Source organism: Haliotis rubra, unplaced genomic scaffold, assembly GCF_003918875.1.
Source record: "Haliotis rubra isolate DU_JTF1 unplaced genomic scaffold, ASM391887v1 Scf2, whole genome shotgun sequence".
Lineage (NCBI taxonomy): Eukaryota > Metazoa > Mollusca > Gastropoda > Lepetellida > Haliotidae > Haliotis > Haliotis rubra.
Genome location: NW_025766002.1, coordinates 4,755,996 through 4,777,523, shown reverse-complemented (window position 1 = coordinate 4,777,523; position 21,528 = coordinate 4,755,996). Strand labels below are relative to the sequence as shown.

At 36.8% G+C, this 21,528-nt stretch overlaps 1 protein-coding gene across 14 annotated transcripts in view; it reads left to right on the top strand.

The window, feature by feature from the left end:
• LOC124275391 (focal adhesion kinase 1-like) overlaps positions 1-21,528 on the top strand; it is a 161,447-nt gene that overhangs the window by 121,604 nt on the left and 18,315 nt on the right. For 10 of the 14 annotated variants that reach the window (XM_046710931.1, XM_046710924.1, XM_046710923.1 and 7 more), the window contains 6 exons: positions 340-432; positions 5,447-5,477; positions 14,361-14,416; positions 15,865-15,921; positions 19,530-19,565; positions 20,872-20,969. In XM_046710931.1, the coding sequence (XP_046566887.1) occupies positions 340-432; positions 5,447-5,477; positions 14,361-14,416; positions 15,865-15,921; positions 19,530-19,565; positions 20,872-20,969 (371 nt within the window). The remainder of the gene's footprint in view (positions 1-339; positions 433-5,446; positions 5,478-14,360; positions 14,417-15,864; positions 15,922-19,529; positions 19,566-20,871; positions 20,970-21,528) is intronic. The other 4 variants (XM_046710925.1, XM_046710926.1, XM_046710928.1 and 1 more) reach the window with 4 other exon arrangements.

Below are 21,528 nucleotides of genomic sequence, written 5' to 3'. Positions count from 1 at the left end.
AACTGTTCTATTTTGGTTTCAAACCCTTCATATGTATTTGACGTATTGTTTTTGCTTTGCGATATCCATGTTTTATTCATCTTATTCTGTTTGCAAAAGAATTGCAAAAGAAATTATTTTTTTCAACAGCTTCATATGTGTATGATTTATAATTTGTTTATGAAAAACTATCCCTTTGAAAAGATTCTTTAACACAAGCCAAAAGTTATTGTAAATCCCAAAAGAAGACTGTTGTAAAACCGAATCACTTCGTGAACAATGTGCATGGCATTCATCTTCAAAAAAGAGTCCCATTCATGCATATTTCTGACACGGATTTATTTTGTTCCCGACTCAAAGCTACTGAAGATCTACCTTCATTTACTAAAATAGCCTACCTCAGTTGGAACTCGTACGATTCAGATGACGAAGGGGAGGCAACATGTAGTGAAGGTAATTGGAGTTAACTCCCCTTGGCACGGATCCCTTTTGATTTTGAGTTCTGGAACTTGACCAAGCACCCCTGAAACTCTTGAAACATCGCGTTTCACCTTTTTCTCACATCTTGTTCATCAGCCATGTTTCTATGTTTTTGCACTTTATTTGCATGTTAACATTATTGTAGTAAGTTAACGAACAGTACTGCTTTATGTTCTCGTCCTGTTTTGAGTTTTTGGAATGGTTAGAGAAACATTTATCTGTAATTGTTTGACGGTTCAATATTTTTTGTTTTGAATTTTAAAATTGCAAGCCTAAGATTTGAGTGGTTTGAATGTAAGGACAGCAAGTGAGTAGGATCAGTGGAAAAACGTCAGGTGAAATTATGGAAAAATATGACACATGTTTGGGGTCAACATATTCATATCAAGTTGCAATGTCTGCTAGATGATAAGTCACTATTTATTGAACAGACTAATTGATTTTCTTATTTATGATTCTGCTTCACTGAAAAAATCAAAATGTCATGATAAAGCTGAAATATTGCTGAAAGTGGTATGAAACTCCACTCACTCACTCACTAATGCATAGAGCCTACATGTAATGATATTTTCCTGTGCATTTCGAAAATGTTTTTTTAATAAAATATGAATTCTTAGACATTTGATTCAGAAAGTCATCAAATATATTATGTTAATAGTTGATAAAAAAGTGTGAATAATTGCCTTAATTGTTTTCGTAGAATATCTAAAATGAAATCAGAGCCAGAGAAATCTCTTCTATACAAGATTGATCCTATCAGTTATAGATGTGGGTCAAAACAGGCACTGACGTTGATGGATTAATCAAGATGCTCATGAATACCAAGGAAATCACCATGTCATTATGCTATTTTCCCTACTACTGTTTCCATTTTGTCTGTGATGTGTCTGAATGCCATCTGTAAACTGCACCTAGAAATAACACGTAATTACTTGCATAATTACTGTTTTCTGTACACCATCTCTTTCACTGACATCGAGACATCTATGCATGCAGCATTCCAGTTCTGTGTTTCTGTTTCTCCTGTTGTTGTAATAACAAGACAAGTGTCACTTTCTTCAGAAATGTTTTTGTTGGTAGCTTGAGGTTAGAATAACTATCTTTAGTTAATTGTTTGAAGTGACTGATGATGCATTTTAAGTTAGTGAAATTTCTTAATGTACACTGGTGAGTATTATAGGCCGCTGTTACGTTCCTTGTGGGCATCCTGGGTTTGAATTGGATCCGACCAACCTGTACTGGTCGTAAGAGGCCACTTATGGATCATTGTACCCTGACTGTGGCGATGGTTTCTCACAGTGTCCATCGCAGGATTGTCTTTCCTCATTTAGGGGTGATTGGATAGCCTAGTGGTTAAAGCATTGCTGCTGAAGACCCGGGTTCGATTTCCCACATGGGCACAATGTGTGAAGCCCATTTCTGGTCTCCCCCGCTGTGATATTGCTGGAACATTGCTGAATGCGGCGTAAAAACTAAACTCACTCACTCACTTTCCCCATTTGTTTGTTTACATGTATGCCATAGCTGAAATATTGCTGAATTCTGTGTTCAACAAATAAATTTTGCACTTGTCCTCTTGATGAATATAGAAAAAGAAAGATTTCCAACGGCTGTAAACAGAGTCTCGAATGACTTAGAAATAGTCAACATGTTGGACTTGATTATTCAAAGACCATTGTATCTTGTTGAATATTGCTGTATGTAGTGTAAACAACAAACATGGTCCTTAAAGCAATCAGTGGTAATGGTGTAGTTGATTCAATACATTTGTTTTTATTCATTGATTAGAAGATTTGATAGAGCCATTAGACATTGGGTTACCACACCTAATAGGTGCCTTGGGATCTACTGTAACTTTGCGTTATTTGCATCAGGAAACCAAACAAGCAAATCACATACTTGCAGTATAATTCTGTGGAACAATGCCAACGTGAAGCACAGTTAATCCCATATTGTTATTTACTTCACTGTAGTCTTTCATTGGATCATAGATTGAGGTAAAACTGCTGAATAATAACAGAATTTCACCAGTGTCTTCTGAAATCAAATATATCAACACTGATTTGAAAAAAAGTTTGAAACCTCAAGGTTTGTCAACAGTGAGTTTAAACAGTTATAGTTGATGTCAAAACACATAAGGATAATTTGTTCTATCATTTATAAATTATTCTCAGAACTGTATCTGTGAGTAATCAGCTGTGTCTTGCAAGTGAATAGTATGTAGAGCTATCCATCTTCTGTAGCAGCGAGTAAGTGATGTCATTTGGTTGTGATGTCATGGTGATGTCATAATGACCTGTAAGCTATATCACCACTGGCAACCAGTTTTGGATGACAAATTTACAATGACAAGAGTTTGATGATGAACCAAACACTCAATTTACACTTCATTCATAATGGGGACACTTATAAAGAAGGCACACTAAAGTTTGGCTTAAAAAATGGTTTGTTATGTGACAAAAACACAAGGAACTTAAATGCTTACAATGATTAAAATTTAAATGCCTCCTGCCTCACATTAATCGATTTAGTTTGACCTGGACATATAATTAATGTTTGTGGTCTTTGTATATATACTACTCAAAAGACCTTAGGGAACATGGCTCTTTCAGACTGCTATAGATAATCAGTATTGACGTGACAGATTATAATACCAGTCTGAAAGTCATTCTTAACTTTGTTTGGGTAGCATATGTTTAGTAATACACTCTTTCATCATGATGCTTTAATTTAAGTTATAATGACCTGCTTTCAGCAAACAAATTAACAAGGTTTTTGTAAATTTGATATCTTTATTAGTCGCTTGATAATAATCATGTTCATTCTGAACAAGTATGGTTTTTGGGACACTTGTTATGTTTTAACCAAAACAAAAGGGTTTCCAATAATTTGACATGCAAAGAGTGTTTGTCCAAGAACTGATAAATCTTTCAAGATTTCCACACACATTCTTCCTGTAGTTCTGTTCCTAAAATGAATTATTAACCCAGCGTTCCTAATTTTGTGTTTGCTTGCATTCCTGATCCAATTCCCTCCATTTTAGGTGACCAAAATCAATGGTAAAACAATGCCACATGGCAAAAACATTAGAAAATCAATTATTCCCATTATCCAAATCATTCGTCAAGATCAAGATCGCAGATAGGAACCGAGCACTCACTGCAGGCACTAAATTGCTAGTAATTTGACTGTCAGGGTGAGGTTCAACCTGTTCTAGTGGTATGTTGAAGTTGACCACTGGTTGGCTTGATCACTGTTGTGGTCAGATTATACTAACAATAGCTGGCCGTTGATGAGAAAGAATGGAATGATCGTTAACTGGGCAAATGGATTTTTGGATTAGCAACAGCTGAGGCAGGGATGGTGTTGGGAAGATTGATGAAAAATGTTTTCAGATATTTATCAATATTGTTCTTTTGTGGGGTTTTATGTGAATGAATAGCTAAGATAAATATAATAAAGGAAAGGAAAGTTTTGTGTTTTTTATTTAACGCAGTGTATTATGTTTAATAGTATGATACAAAATGTGATTTGTGAATTTCGAAATGCAAGTTTTATTAATTCTAATTTTTAATGTGATACAAAATAATGTTGATGTTCTGCAGTGAAAATATATCTGAACAAAATAATATTGTTGACAGTAAAATACAAATAATGGCAAAGCAATACATATTACAAATGAAAATCATTGTAACTCTATCTGTAAACAAAAATATACTTCTTAAAACAGAACCCAATTCTTTTATGTAACAAAGTTTAAAACTGTTTTTTCAGTTTTTATATCAATAATCTAGTAATAATGAGTTAACCTTCAATTTCTTCCGGCATCATCAGGATAGTGTTTTGTCATATTAACAGTATTTGTCATTTTGCATAAATATAAAAAACCCTCATTAAATAACAATCGTAATTCTGAGAGAGAGTCAAATGAGCTGAATATGAATATAGGGCAACAGAAAATCTCTAGGATCCCATAATGACACCTTTAAGGATTGAGTAATATATGATACTGCTCAAGAGAAGCTAAGGCCAACCCAATCCTCTAATATAACTGTAGTTAAGTCTGTAATATGAACAAAATCAGGTGGTTCTCAACTTCTCTTGTGTAGTATAACGACAGGTCTTCATTTATGGTTCAGATAGATCAGAACGTGCAAGTTTAAACCGACCAGAGACTTGTGTGTTATGTTTGTTAAACACAGTTTTCCAGTGTAGATTATTATTCCTCGGCATGAGTATTCAATATTCTGTATGTGACATTCACGCAATAGACCTTCAGGGTTCGCCCTGTGAAACGGTCTACAGATTATCGTCGCCCCCTGCTGGCAGTGGTATGATAATTTAATTTTCACAAAGATGTTGACATTTTGCGCAATTTGCATTTAGTAACAGCCAACTACGATAATATCCATTTCCAAATAGATATCCAAATGTTATTTTTATCAGGAATCTTTTTATAGCCGACTTGCATCAATCCCATCCCAGCCATTCTCGTTCATTCACATTATGATAAAATATTGATTTGACGACGAGAGGTCAGAGTTTATCTTAAAGAGCAGCCCTTGTGTTGACACTTTGCCAATATCGTCATGCTAGCGGACAGACTCATTAGGAACTGCATGTAATATCCATATTCTATACATCCCTGTTCAGAGACATCCTGAATCCAGTCATACTTAATTATTCCGAGTTTGCCCTGCCTCAGGACAAGCTGTGTTCAAATAACTGACCATCATATTGGCCCGGACCTGACCGATGGAATAACTGTAGTCGCGCCCGAGCGACCAAATTATTGATTTTTGTCGCTGCTTCAGTGGCAGGCTGTCCTTTGTTCCGTTTAGTCGGAGCTGTGCAATATTCCGTTAGCTGCTAGTCGACAGACAGTGTGTGTCTTTGTGTATCACATGGTCGTATATGGGGAGTCCCCACAACATGGATGTATGGACACTTCTGGCTAAATATCATCCTGATTTTCATATCTTTACAGGCGAGACCATTCCCAGGACACCGCGATCAAGGTATGTGGACTTTTTGTATTGCCAGATTTTAGCCTGCCATCATTTTATAGTTTGAAACTTTTGAAGTTTGATGATGATTCATCAACACCTCTGAAATGTCTGGCGTGATGCAACTTCTGTTACCATTGTTTTTTGCCATATATGGTAATAAATTGTATTTTTAACCAAAAATGTTTGAAAACGTCAAAGCAACTTTTCAAAATGTCAAGTATTTAAGTCAGTTAAGTCTGGCGATGTGAGTGCATGAACATATATTCATGCATTACTTACAGATATCAAGGAAAATAGCTTTCTGTGTGTTTACAACTAAATATATGTTGATATTGATTTTCATATTGATGCTGGGCATGCTTAGACTTGTGTTTTGTGAAGGGGGTACAAAAATGTTATTTGCAAATCTTTCACACATGGAATAACAATCAAGCACACATTGTTAAGTAATTCTGCACATTTGTACTTCACAACACCAAGTTAAACATGCAAGTAACACGTGAATCCTCGGGAGTCGGCTTGAAGTATACACATATTGATGTCTGTTATCAAATGTCAGGGCATATCAGGAAATGGAAATGAGAACGGATATTTACACATGTGCATGTATATTTCTGGAATTATCAATTCCGGGGAGAACTGCAGGATGTTTCTGTAAAATGTATGTGTATCCTGCACCAATAGGTTGTTTACCGTTTCTGACAACTGTTGGCACGCGGACGTGAAAGGTTGCGCAGCCACATGGTGGGAACTAACCGTCACTGCCCAGTCGGACGGCATGATAGTAGCAACAGTAATTTGATTAGCCGTGTTATTAGTAGTGGTGCCCAAAGCAAATGTAGTCCTGCTGATTGTGGTGGGGACCGGATTAGACTGATACTCGTGAATGCATGGAGTCATGCGTCCACTTGGGGGTTTATTTTAGGAACTAGATGGTCTTGAGGGATTTGACCATCCACTGACTAATGCTGGATGGGAATTATTGTAATTAATCTCCCAGCTGGGTTCAATTGTTACTTGGCATGCTATATCACTACCAGTAATGGAAGTGAGAATTGTTTCCTTCAACATGGAAATTGAAAATATGAATATGACAAAATTGGTACGAAATCTATTCCTGATTTTAATAAAAGCATATTTGTTTCAGGAAAATAAATAGAGATAAGTATCTTTCTCATGAAAGGGGAATTTTTATATTCCACGATGTAAAACTATAATTATGATGGGATATTTGTATTGAATCGTGACATCCTGTAGCAGTCCTAAGTAAAGATGCATGAACTTGCCAAGAATCAGGGTTGATGACATAGCAGTGTTTTAGCAGGACCGTTAGCACTATCTCCAGCATAGCCTTAAGTTAAAAATCAAATTTTTAAGGGTATCTCTTGTGTTACTTTATCAGCACACTACCCACACCCTGGGTCCTTTAATGCCTAAAACTGTGTATGTACATTATAAAAGCTAACATTTGACAAGAACAATTGTATGAATCTATATGTATGGTTGTTCCTGTGAGATGAGTGACCAGGTAGGGGTAGAGTGTACTTCCCTGTTTAGGTTGACCCAGTTTGGCTACTACCTCTGTGTTAACCTATATCTTGTGGTGGCAGGTGGGGGTAATTACAGGTGTGTGGGTAATGGGTAGGGGGTACCTATCACATGTTGTCCTGGGGGGCTGTGAGATGTATATACCACCCTGTGGTGTAAGTGGGGCAGTATTCTCCATGTCTCACTGAATTCACTTTGTTCATCTGCATGTATTTCAACAACCATATGTTATAGAAACTTTCTATTGATGGAGGATGTATTTTATAATGTCAGTGTTGTCTTGCTCTATTAAATGGCAATATGCTATTTCAGTAAGTGAATATGAAAATTTATAGTCGTTGAAATATATTGGTTTCTGTACTTCCTATAACACTAAATATGATTTTCAATAGAAACTCTAAACAATTTGAAAGTATAAGTAGACACAAAAGGATGGATGTTACTATACAGTATTAGTCGGTGCACCCAGTACTTGGTGACCGACTTCAGTGTTTGTTGAAGCGTTGTGAGTGTAACTCATTATGTAGGTGTGGAGAGAGCAGCTACTGGAACATGAACAATTAGCATCATCATCAGGGGCCGTTTCAAAACATTTAGATTGCATTATTTCCACAGTGAATGGAAGGTCAGAGTTTGGATCAGTCACTCCAGGGGTTGATATAGTGAGCATTGATTTCACCTGAGAGTGGTGATAATGTTTGTCTGCTGGGTAATAGCTGACACCTGCCCTTCGAATAGTCATCGAAATAATATCTATAACCATATACCATTGTGTCCACCTGATACATTTTTGGCATATTTTCCTGATATCTATTATAATTAAGTATTTTGATTATCTTTATTATAAAGCATTTTTTTTCAATTAAATTGTTTGTCCTAATTTTATGAAGAGTCCAAAATATGATCATTCAACTTTTGAAACCAGCCCTTAATTACTTGTGACGATACAGGTGTGTTATTGACGTGAAATGAACGATCAATACAGGTATACACTGCATAAATCAGATGCCGATCCTGTATGATTCATTGTACAGATCAGTATTGGTGCTGTCACGTTATTTGTTTATTTATGACTTAATCAATATACACTTCATCCCAGTTATACAAACAATACATTGGGATTGTGTTTGACCGATTAACGGTTATGGTTGTGTCATTGAGGGCAAGTGGTTCCGTGTGATGTCATGTGTTACAGAGTGCAGAGGATAAACGGCTGATTCAGCACTATTTGAGATCATTGATGCAAACGTATGTAATGTATGAGGGGTGGGTGTGTAAGTGGGTGGAGAGATGATAGATAACAAGGTATTGATGGGTGATTAGAACTTTTATGAGTAGGGAGTTAATGGAGCATACAGCTTTATGGAGGACAATTTCTTTTTTTTGTGTGCAGAGAGAGACGACATTTCGGTGTAGATTCGTACACCTTTATCAAGCTCAGTTGTCATCCGTAAAGTTGTAGACTTCATTATTGACTTACCAACTTCTATATACTGATCAAGCGATGTGTAGGTAGATGGCAAGATGGGGGGATAGATGACAGATCTCTGGGTTGGGCATCGATGGATATATAAACTTGGTGGAATAGATAGGTCTAGTAGAATAGTCATGTATGAATATATATGTGATGAGTATGAGGCAAGGTAGTCTGTCATACAGACCCTGAAGCAAACATATCCAAGAAATACCACGCAAGTCTAGAAAATGTGGCAAGTCTAGATTTCCACAGCTTGCGGCTGAAGTGCCTTAATTTGCTATGCAGCATTGAATCAATTGGGCAAAATGAAGAAAGTCTCAGGGCTCCTTTTCATTATATTTTCTTTTCTTTTACTGTAAACTTTTTTTTCTTTAAAATATGTTCATTTCAGAGACAGTTGTTAGTCTAGAGGTAAGGGGGCTTCATGTATAGACAGATCTCCAGGTTGGGCATTGATGGATATATAGACTTGGTGGAATAGACACCGAGGTGGAATAGACAGGTCCAGTAGAATAGATCCAGTCATGGATCAATACAACATTGATGAGGCAAGGTGGCTTCATGTATAGACAGATCTCTCGGATGGGTATTGATGGACAAAGGTGGGTGAATGGATGGTGAACCGTGGAATGAGTGAGACACAGATTTATTGACAAAATGGTGAATGATGTTGTTTGCGGACTGATGGACATGTATATATGCATAACTTAGTGGATTGAGTTTGTCATCAATGCTTGTACATGATAAATTGAATATGTACAGTTGTCCTGACAAAAAAACAAGCAAAATAGATTGAATTTATACCGATGTTAAATCAAGATATGCTGAAACTGTCTAGACAAACTACTTGTACATTGTTTTCAGTGATAGACTGATAGGGGTGGTGGTGTAGCCTAGTGGTTAATGCGTTCGCTCATCATGCCGAAGACTGGGTTTGGGTTCGATTCCCCACATGGGTACAATGTGTGAAGCCCATTTCTGGTGTCCCCCGCCGTGATATTGCTGGAATATTGCTAAAAGCGGCGTAAAACCATACTCACTCTTGTTAAACTAGCTTATGCAACATAACTTTTATTGTTTTAAGCTTTTTAGACTGTTTTCAAGAATCGATACTTCAAAAACAGGCTGGGTAGAGTCTAGGCAACTTGCCTTACATTGTTGTAGGTTTTTCAGACTGTAAAATTTGTTAATAAGGAAACATCTGTGACTGACTGACTTAATATGTTGATTACATGAGTTTGACAGCGAACAGAGGTAACGATTCACACGTTATTAAGTGGAGCTAATGGCAAAATGAGCTGGACCTGTGAACTACCCAACATGAAAAGGACTGCCATATTAGATCAGAATTACCCATGCAGTAATACTTAAACTACATTTGACACCTTGTGTTCTCGCATTCACAGCCAATATTGCTAGTGTAGATTCATTTACAAACCATCCAGCCCAGTACAAGTGAGATGTGGTAACATTTATAAAAACTCTCAGCCCATTATACAATCATCAAATCATGGGCACTGGATTCCACCATGGGTGGCATTGTTAGCCCAATAATCATTTCTACTTGTGACCTCTTCACTCCCTCTGAGTGAGAAGAGTCCTTGCCCCCAAAGAAAGAGTCCCTCCCAAGAGGTCGGAGTCCCTTGATGCAATCAGCTTCATTGTAACAGGTTATTTAGCTGCCTGTGAGTCATTCTTGATTAGGATGGAATTCAGTGAGAAGCCTGCGATTTGATTGATGTTGAAGACGACAACTTTCATTCATGGCCCAAATGAAGTAATCATTGAGATTTAGTATCAGGGGTGTGTTTTGGGACAATTTTGGTGATGAGTTTTTGGGGGGAGTTTGCAATATTTTACTGTCAGCTTGATATTTCTATTGACGAGGTGATCAATGGTTGAGACACTGATGGTAATGCAGAAACCTGTTTTTGCTTCAGTACTTTGTCATTAGATTAAATGTCATTTATAAAATATGTGCTGGAGTCAGTGTATGAATAGTTAATGATTTAGTGACATGGAGGAACATTAGTTTTGGGGAAAGTATTATTTGTAAGTGATTAACAGATTGACTTTGGACATGCATTATTACAAACATAAAGGAGGAGGACAACAGATGTCTTGTTAAATGATGGAAACTGTTCTGAGGATTCACCTACACCACATTTTGGCAGTTTGTTGCTGAAAATTGAACTATTGTAGTATTGATTAATTCATTATCAGTTTTATTTCCAAATAATGTTAGATTGAAGTTTGATAGTGTTATGATAGTATGTTTCCCTGAAACTAGTTTGTAATTTATATAGGCAGACATGATGTAAATAAAATGTGTGTTTTATACCCTACATGGGAGGTAAATGTTGTAAGTTCTCAGCCTCTTTGATGCAAGAACTGACGCAATAAGTCAATCCTTGGCCAACCCATAGGAATTAACCCTCCTGACTTTGTGGGTCAGGCTATGCTCTGTTACTTATTGAGGTTCTTCATAGTCCCTGGGGTAGCCTAATGGTTAAAGTGTTGGCTCGTCTCGCCAAAGACCCGGGTTCGAATCCCCACATGGGCACAATGTGTGAAGCCCATTTCTGGTGTCCCCCGCCGTGATGTTGCTGGAATATTGCTAAAAGCGGCGTAAAACCAAACTCAGTCAGTCAGTCAGTCATCATAGTCCCCCTCAACCAATACTGGTTGTATGAAGTGACTTAGTTGATTGGGTGGTCAGGCTCAATGCGTTAGTTGACGGCATACACACCTATTGAGTGATAATGGCCATAGTACCCATCTAGGGATCTTTGATCATTCATGGTACCCCGACAACATGGATCTTAGACCACAATATCAATCACTTGATTGTGTGGCCCGGACTTGACTATTACCAGGCTTCTGTCATACAGCCAGACTTGCTGGACGTGGTATAAACTACAAACACCCACACACTCATTTAGGAAGAGATATGATAAACTGCAGACATGGCGAACAAAAGAAGGGTTTTTGAAGTGTGAAGGGTTGAAATGAAACTGTCCTGATCAATTAATATTCCCCAGCAGTAACACCATAATTGAATTAATGCAGTCCTGCTTTCAAGAGCTGTAAATTGAAGTTTGAATTGAATTGAAGCGTTAACCTTTATAGAAACAAAAGCATGCTCTGTCGTGCATATCAGATCATTTCAACAAGACTTGATGAGATGGATCAGTTTTGATGTTTCCAAGTGTAAAATCCGGCAACGATATTCCGCTTGCCACTCTCCCATGACAGACTAACCAACGGAAAGGTGAAATGGGTGAATGGAAATAGAAGTTTTTTGCCAGGATGCTTACGTTATCATTTTTCAGTCAAATTATGACAATGAAGTGTTTTCCCTGGGATCCGCCAACACCGAGATAACAAGACTCCATGTTGGGAGAATAATGATGCGTAGTCACCTTTTGACAGAGACTACAAAGACTTGACGTGACTTGCTCCCGACAGAAATATGCATCATCATATGTTGTATATATCTCCTAATCACCTGTCTGTTTCATGATAAGCAGCAATCCAGCTGTCTAACTGAAATGCTAGAAGCGACAAAAATGTCAGGATTTTTTTGTCATTGAGTATGTTTGGATTTTTCCACTACACTCATCTTATATGGCTATAGGAGCGTTTCATTATCTTTGTGGTTGCAAAAAGTGGATTCGTTTTGGAAAGTGATATTGTTGAAATTGACGATGTGAGAACGAGAGATTACAATGTAAACATTGTGTCAAATGATTCAGCAGAAAGGCTGAACTCAGGGGAGAAATTATTTTTGCTCTTTTCTTTTCAATGCTTTGGAAATATTGATAGTATTTTTGTAGATATATTCAAGAGAAGACTAAAAGGTTTTTTTAAAGTGTAAAACATAAATGCATTGAATTTATGACTTCTTCTTTGACACATCGTAAATTGTAATGTGATGAAAGATTTATGCTCCGACTTCCCATGTTGAAAGTTGTAAAGTAGATACAGCTAGCATGAAGGATGCATGAATTCATGCTCTCGTTTCCCCAATATCAGGTTGAGTTAGTAGATGTATTTTAAAGATGTAGAGAGGAACATTTTATGTGTGGTTACATCCTTTACTACAACACATCTGTGATGACTTCATATTCAGTTTTGTCTAGTCTTGTCACAGCTTGCTTTAAACTACAATGCCAGTCATTAATCTGGATAACGGTACACAAGGTACTTTGTGATAAATTGTGATTGGGTTAGAATTGGTCACACGCATCTTTGCTGGTTGTATTATTTCAATCAGATGTTGAGGCTTGCTGACTTGGTTCATCTCGTGTTATTATACAAAGAAAGTATTGAGCATTGCTCACAATATCAATCGCTACGCTGTAAGGCCCAGATTTGATTCATTTGCCATCATATAGCTGGAATAATGTTGAATGAAAAAAGCACGATTGCACACTAGCTCACACGCATGCTCTCTCATACGGACGCATACTCTCTCTCTCTCTCTCTCTCTCACTCTCTTACTCACTCACTCACTCACACAGGCATCCTCCTGACCACTCATTTCCATTTCCACCTAATCTACTTTGGAAATACCACAGGGCAAACATGGTATTTAAGGATTTCACACAGATAAAGTCCTCATTACTGCAGAATATATTCTAAATATAATTCTCACCACTTAAGGGCCCAAATGATGTGTGAAGTGAGCTGAATTATTTTTGAATATCAGGTGACATTTTGATATTGTTATCAGTTGGTTATCTTGGTATTTGAGGTAGTTGCAGGGGAACATTACCCAGGTGGGTGATCTGTTTCTGGTTAGTTGATGATTCCAGAACTGTACATCATCCCTGTCAATTACTGCAGTATGCGTGAGAGATACACAAAGACAGGAACACCACTTGTGCCAAAGATTCCAAATGTCATGTATTAGTCACTCGGTATGTATAGAATAAATTGTATAAACCATATTTACAGTAGAAGTGACTTGAAAAGATAAAATATACTCTGTTCGTCTGTGATATTATAAACTGCAATATGCAACATGTTTTTGGAAAGAGAAATGTGTATGTTGAGCTGGACAAGTTAAACATGCTATAGACAAATCGGGTTGCAAGACACATGTTAGGTCAGGGGTCAACTAAGAATCGGTGTTGATGGAAAGCACCTGGCACCGGTGCCAGAGTATCTGGCAGTTATACGCCAGTTTAATATGTGCCTGTTGTATTATAACACAGGAGATGAGACTAGCAGATTCAGCGATAGGCCTATTGAGATGGAATAGTGGAACCATATTTACATGTTGTGCCAGGATTTGTGAAAGATGACACTGATAAGAAACAACACGATATTGTGTTTGGCATGTACATATAGTCCCAGGGGACTGTAGTGTATATTTGTGTCTTTTTATTCCGTTTATGGATTTTCATGATACACTTTAGCAGTGATTCCACACGGAAAATTATTCTCGTATGATTTTAAGAAATGGAATACCCAGCTAAATATGCACGTACCTGGAGATTGTTCTGTGAATGTTTTCCAAGAGTTGTTGGAAGTGCTGTCATAGACACCTTCAAGAACATTGTTTTTGAGTATTGCTTTGGGATTATGTATGTGTATAACCACTTTTCACGGACCTGATTAATGAAAACTAGGTGAATGAGGCCCAGTTAATAAGACACACACATACACCCTCTGGGTAATAACAGTTATGGCTCTCACAAAGGTCAACTATTTCGCCTGATGCCGTACTTCCCTCAATTAGCTGTGATTACAGGGAGATGCTCCGCTATGCCCAACTTGACGAGGAGAATGCTCAGCCATGACAATACAATGTCCGATAAGGTAGCAGATTTTTTTACAAAATTTCTGTCTTTGTTTAACAGTTTCCAGCGGCCAGGCATAACCGGAAGACATGAAGAACCAGTTAGTCCCAACGAACGTAAGTTGCAGCATTTTCATCACTATTCTGTTACCATGGTGATAGCTATGGTCCTTGTATTGTCTCTCTGCATGAAGCTTGCTCATCATACACAGACCGAAATCATTTGTTGTGATTTTTGCAGAATTGACTCTTATTGGTGTTGATCTGTCGATCTTGTAAGCTCTATATACTTTCCAATATGCAATCAGAGTGCATCGACGATTCTGCTGGAACTTGTTGCATTTGGTAGATCTGATAATATTTATTCCAAATTCTGAAACATGGAGTTATGATTACAGCATATCTGTATCCAATAATGTAATTCTTCCGTTATTAAGTTTTTCAATTTATTTGCTACAGTATTGTTAAATTAACTTGTCTTGGTTTGTTGATAATTTGAGACCATGATTTTCTAGTTTCAAAATAAACGTGATTAGAAATCGTTTATAGACAGTAACTTAGCTAATGATGTTCAAGCTTCTACATTTAAATAATATGTTTGCATGACTCTGTTAAACATATATGCATGGCAAGAGTTGTTTGAAGTTGAAAATGTGACAAAAACAATTCGTTCAAAATCAGCATCTACAAATAAAATGATGGAAAGAAAAAACACACTATTCAGAAGTCTGAGTCAAGTAAAATTTTGTTTGGTCTAATAAGTTCAGCTGGCAAATAACCTATAGTAACTTAAGAAATTGATAAATATGAGCCATGTCTGGCTACCAGTCTTGAAGTTTCTGGTGCAGGCTGAAGAAGGACCATTGCTTGTTGTCACATAAGACCATTACCACCTATCTATTGGATACAGTTATGGAATAAGAGACTTCGTGCAAAAATCTTCATATCATCATCTATCTTCCAAGTTACATTTTTTATGCAATATCCCGTGTTAAAGAATAACATCCCCTGCTTAAGATGAGCATTAAGATGTTAACTGACCTATTTAGCTGTCCAGACTTTGACTTGAGTGTGACAGGTTTAGTCATCGATTGATGTAGTATTGAGCATAATTCTTCAAAATGGTGTTTTAGATGTTAATAGACACTTAATTCTATAACTTTGGCAAAGCAATAATAATAAAATATCTTTTCTTGAGGTTTTTTGTTTTGGAAATTAAAGTCAGAATTTTTCTGTATTGAAAATGAAAATGAAATGAGTAGTTTTCGGGCAAGAGTTTTTGGTGTTTTTCGGTGTGTCAAACGCAAGAGTCCTCAATCACTGGAACATCTCTGTGATAGATATCAAAGAATATGATATCAAGGATATCAGATTTCACAATTATTGTCACAAACAAGTACAGTCTGGACGTCTGCTACATTGTGAATGTCCCAAACCTGTGTTACGTTTTGTATGTTGCCATTCTCCTCTTCCTCCTCCTCCTCCGATACTACAGAGGTAGGCTGTGGACATTGCCGCCACCGTCGTCTATATCAGTATATGTATGTATGTATGTACCTCATCAGGGATATCGGACTATGCTGAGATTGTGGAGGAAGACGGCGACTATAGCACGCCTGATGGTAAGTCCTTACTGTCTCACGCACAAATATTTTACACACAACTTATCAGATCTCTTCTCTCACTTGCACAGATATTGTACGGTGTGTTTTAAGCCTCGGATCGGTTTCTTTCTGTGTTTTGGTATTTGTCAGGTTTTAGTAATTATCAGGGCGTTCAAGGCCCAGGATGATGTAAAGTCTGTCTTTTTTAAAAGATGTTATCGTTTGGATTTGACAAATTTTTATGTGCTAAATCATTCATCATCACAATCTTTGAAATATTGGATACAGGACTTGATGTTTATGGAGCTGTACATGAACCCTGGTTTCCATATCAGCACACGGTGTTGTGTTTTTGTCATAAGGGTTTGATGTTTCAAAGGAAGGAACAGTAATGTATTTGAAGAATGTGAAAGGAATTCTACTTTGATAAGAGCACGCTTATGATTTCTTCAAGAATTTATGGAATTCTATTTACTTTTGTGACAAACTATCAGACTAATATTTTGGAGAATTTGTATTAAATGAAATTATATCTCATCGAGATAACATCCTGTATAAGTGTAGTCCTCTTAAGTCATACCTGGAAAAATGGATCTGGCTTGTTACAAGAAATTTTCTTCTGTTTATTTTTTTTTAGAATCTTAATTCTTTCTCTGATCACTATAGTTGTTTTGTCATGTGGTGTGTTGTGTTTGTACATATGTGTTTCAGTTACTGTGTTTATGGAGGTTACCATGACTACTTCTTGTGATAAAAACAATCTTTCGAAAACATAGAAAATAGGTAGTAGTGCATTAGAAATGGATATTAATAGGAAATATAGTGGTGGTGGGGTAGCCTAGTGGTAAAAGCGCTGGCTCGTCACGCCGAAGTCCCGGGTTCGAATCCCCACATGGGTAGAATGTGTGAAGCCCATTTCTGGCGTCCCCCGCTTTGATGTTGCTGGAATATTGCTAAAAGCGGCACAAAACCAAACTCAGTCAGTCAGTAATAGGAAATATAACAAAAACAGTAAAAAAACATTTATATCCTCATTCGTTATTGCCACAGGATGAAAACAAGATTTCTGTATGTATTTATGGAGGTGAATTTGACCAGTTCTTAATATAAAAAACTAGGGTTCCCACAAGATCTGGAAAACCTGGAAATTTCACACCCCATTTTCAATTCTTGGAAAATCATGGAATTTGAAAAAATGGATGGAATCATTGAAAAATCCTGGAATAATCGTCTTTTTTTAATCTAACAAAACTGTATATCTTAACAGTACCACAAGGGCTATGGCAGCCATCAACATGTGTATCTGGATTAGATTGCTGATATGTGAAAACTTGTTTAAGTACATGTGGTTCTAAGATTCTAAACAATAAGATGTATTCAATTGATGTTTAATTTTTATTATGTCATCTTATCATAGAGAGGTGTGAATGGACATATGTTAGGGGAGATGGGAGGCCGTATTTAAGATATTGTTTTCTTTCAGACACAGTAATATATGTTTAAAGGTGTCAAAATACCCTAGGACATATACATGTACTGTTGTGTCTGGAAAAAGCAATAATTGTCTGGAAAAATCATGGATTTTTTTTTCACAAATATGTGGGAACCCTGAAACAGTTTTAAAACAAAAAATAGCAGTAGTGCATTAGAAATGGATACTAATAGGAAAACACTAAATCATTTATATCTGATTCATCATTGCAACAGGAAAAAATAGATTTCTGTATGACATTGGCAGATCTTAATGGCACAGAAATGTGTCATAGCATTTTATGCAAAACTGGGACAGCTGTATTTCACAGTAGTCTGTTCTCATATTGCTTCATTTTCATGTTCATTATCAGTTTCAGTTTTAATAAAAAGTATTCACTTGGAATTCAAATTGTAAAGTGTCAACCAAGATTGAACTTTTCATTTAACTCTGATTTAACTCAATTCACACAAATGGCAGCATAATCAATTTCACAGCTGTTGAATTCGAATGAAACAGACACCATTTTTTGTCTCAGAAAAAAATCCAAATCAATTGTTGAGTCATCGTGGCTAACGGTCATCTGTCTGAAATCTCCTCAACCCCAACCAGATATCATATTCAGTCAGAAAATATCCCCTTTGCTGCCGCATTACCTCTGCACCGCACATCGAGTAATTTTGGGATTATTCGCTTGAAACGATCCAAAATCTAATAATACAGCCCAGGATTATTTTAAAAAACGATTTGAGTGTTTGACTTTTTGATGTTTTGGGATTACTCATCAGAGTGATATTCATTTAAATGACCTTCGTGACATTGTTGTGCGAGAAGACAACAGGCAGCTGTCATCAATTGTTTCGTGTTTCATGGGCCATGTTGTGTAATAAGGCCACAATTGCAATGCTGATTAATATGGCATTTCTAATTAGATCGCCTACGCTTCCACTGGGGTCCATTGTGTCTGTTGTTTGATATTCTGGAACCAACTTTTAGATTCAGACATTAAAGAAAATAGGCATCATTACGAAAGAAAAATCAGCTTCTTTAAACATTTTCTTGACAATCAGAATAGTTCAGTCATTGATTTCGCTTGGAATTTTCTTTTCTGCAAATTGCAAAGGTAATGCAAATGTTTCAAATGTTCTGAAGTGCATTGTCATAGAAAGTTACTGCATGTCGTTACGAACAGTTAATCTTTGAAAAATATGTGAAATTGTAATGAATAATCTGAACTTAAATCAGAGTGACTGGGATTTTTCTTATAATTGTCTCATAATTTTGTAAACGTAATGTTATGTTTTTATCTCCGTTTAGCTGATACAAATATAAAAAAGTGAATTGTAAGAAATAGACACCTATTGAACATGTCTGGTAACATTTCTTGTTTTGTAATGTTAAACATGTTTCATTTTGAATCCTCAAAGTTATTGTGTTTTTCAACATAATGAAAGCATCTACGTTCTTGTCATCAGTTGTTTCGTTGTCTCTGTGTTCATTGCTGAAACATCCAGCCTCACTGCTAAACTAGAGTCAGCTTTGCTTGTATGAAGTGAAACATGAAGGACTACCGACTATATGTCCCTCAGAGGGAATGTTGAGAATTTCTGCAGTATGGCTTTAGCCTAGAGCTAGGAAGAATGGTGTCTGAAAGTGTTTGTTCTACATTCAAACTGTGTTATTTTCTTGTTAAAACCCCGAAAACGCTTGAAAATATTTTTAACATACTAGTACTTATTTGTATTTTCTTTTCCTAAAAGAATTTGACTTGGAAGAAATTTTCAAAAGTGAAAGTCTTTTTGTAATGTAATTGGATTGTTTTGATTGCAATACTTTTCCATATTCTTATTAATCTAATATTTTAATTTTAAAATTTTAATCAGAATTAGTTATTATGTGATCTGAAAATAGTAATGAAAAGTGAAATACTAATAACAGGAAACATAACCAGTTTTAATTAAGAAATGGAATGTGCTGCAAGAAAGGTTTAAGAATGAATAGGTTAAACTAAGGGAGATAACTGGCTTCTCCCATGGTAAACTTGAACAAAACCAACACAGTCTCTGTATGCCAGGAGGCATCGCTAGGATCAGCAAGGCATAGGTCAAGGTATACAGGTCAACATATGTCTTATTTTGATCACCTTGTATCTCAGGTGCTCACAACTCGAGAGGTAGCAAGCGAAAGAAAAGTGAGTTCTGTTTCAGTTTGCATGGTGTTAATTAACAGCCACAGTGGGCAGTTGCCTGTGACCGGATGTGACCAAATCTGACCACCATTGTGATGCCAGCATGGGACTTAACAGTCTGGAACGTGTAGAATATGGGGACTTTTTGTATGAGGCTGATAGGAATTGGCATTATTTGAAATCTCAGTTCTGATTTTACCATTTACATTAAATTGTTTTTAATTTTTTTATCACTTATGTAATTTCTTAATTTACATTAATCTGTATTTTGTTCAACATTTATTTAGTCGGATTATTTTATTTTGTAGATTTTAGGTGATATTTTTCTTGCTTTTTCCAATCAACAATCTTGTGAATATCGTCATTCAGCCATGTTAGATTATGGTTGAAAGAGCCAATTCCTACCAAATCGTTCAAAGGCCCTCTGAACTTGATGATGCAACTATGAATTGCAAAGTGCATTGTGAACAATGAGTGCTTGAAGTGTGAGCCTGTTATGAACAAGTAATTGCATTTTGATCTGATGCCCGTCATAACTCGTATCTATATCTCTCCTCTGCTTCTAGGAATGAAGGCAGGATTGTATGGAATGTACAATTAGATGCCTTGCTTCTAGATCAAGTATTCTGTGGCTGACACGAGCCCTGTCTCTCAAACTGTCGTCTTTAGTCATGCCTGGATAAGAAATCACTGACATGAACATGCTGTCTATTGTTATTGAAATTGATGATGAAATATACAATATTGTGGTTTAGCCTAGAGGTATTGAATAAATGGATCAGATGTTATTCATCAACTGACATGTATATGTAGTATTCTCTATATATTAACACCAGAGACTAATACTGACTCTCCATAGTGCATGCTGTGTAGATGGTAAACACAAGTTGAAACCGGAAACTGGTACTCAACTATCCAGCATGCTTATCATTTTTTATCTTTCTGTTTTCATATGGGGTAGCCCAGTGGTTAGAGCGTTTGTTTGTGACGCTTAAGACCTGGCTTCATTACCTTGGGTACAATGTGAAGCCGATTTTGGGTGTTCCCTGCCGTAATATTGCTGAAACATTGCTGAAACATGAAACCATACTTAATCTCTCTAAATTCTCAACAAGCTTTTAAGAAACTCCTTCCATTCAGCACATTTATTCCTTTCAACAATAGCATGGTCTGAGTTTCATATGACAGTTATGAAAGTCGGTTGGCATAGAAGCTTTTTCTGAGCAACAAGCCGTCTTAATGTTGATAGGGTTATATTTAACTGCACAGTTAACGTGGACATGTCGCTGACCATGTGTTGGTGTTTCAGCACGTGACTACGAGATTATCCGGGATGCCATCAAGCTAGTGGAGATCCTGGGAGAAGGACAGTTTGGAGATGTGTACAAGGGAAACTATATCGACAGGGTAAGTGGCTGGGCCCATCCATGTGTACTTGTGGGATTATGGGTAAACATGGCCCCCAGCAACCTGTGATGATCATGGTGGTCATGCTTGGAAACATGGTATATTGTGTGTCTTTGTACTCCCCCCAAACACTTGAAGATCCGGGTTAGAATTGGTCTTCAGCAACCCTTCTTGTAAAAGGCAACTAACGGGATAGTGTGGTCAGACTTGCTGACTTGGTTGACACATGTCATCGTATCCCAATTGCGTAGATTGATGCTCATGCTGTTGATCACTGGATTGTCTGGTCCAGATTGGAGTATTTACAGACCACTGCCATATAGCTGGAATATTGGTGAGTGCGGAGTTACACCAAACCAACGTACTCCAAAGATGTGGACCAGTCTCTGAATTGTGGGCCTGGTATCTGGACTCACAAACAAACAAACAAACAGACAGAGAATATGTTTTTTTAGGGTTGTAGGTTTTAAGTGATGATTGCCAGAGTTGCAGATGCTGATGTTGTTGGAATCTCAGTGTCAAATTTAATTATCTTCTTTGAGAGCCATTTTAGAAGTTG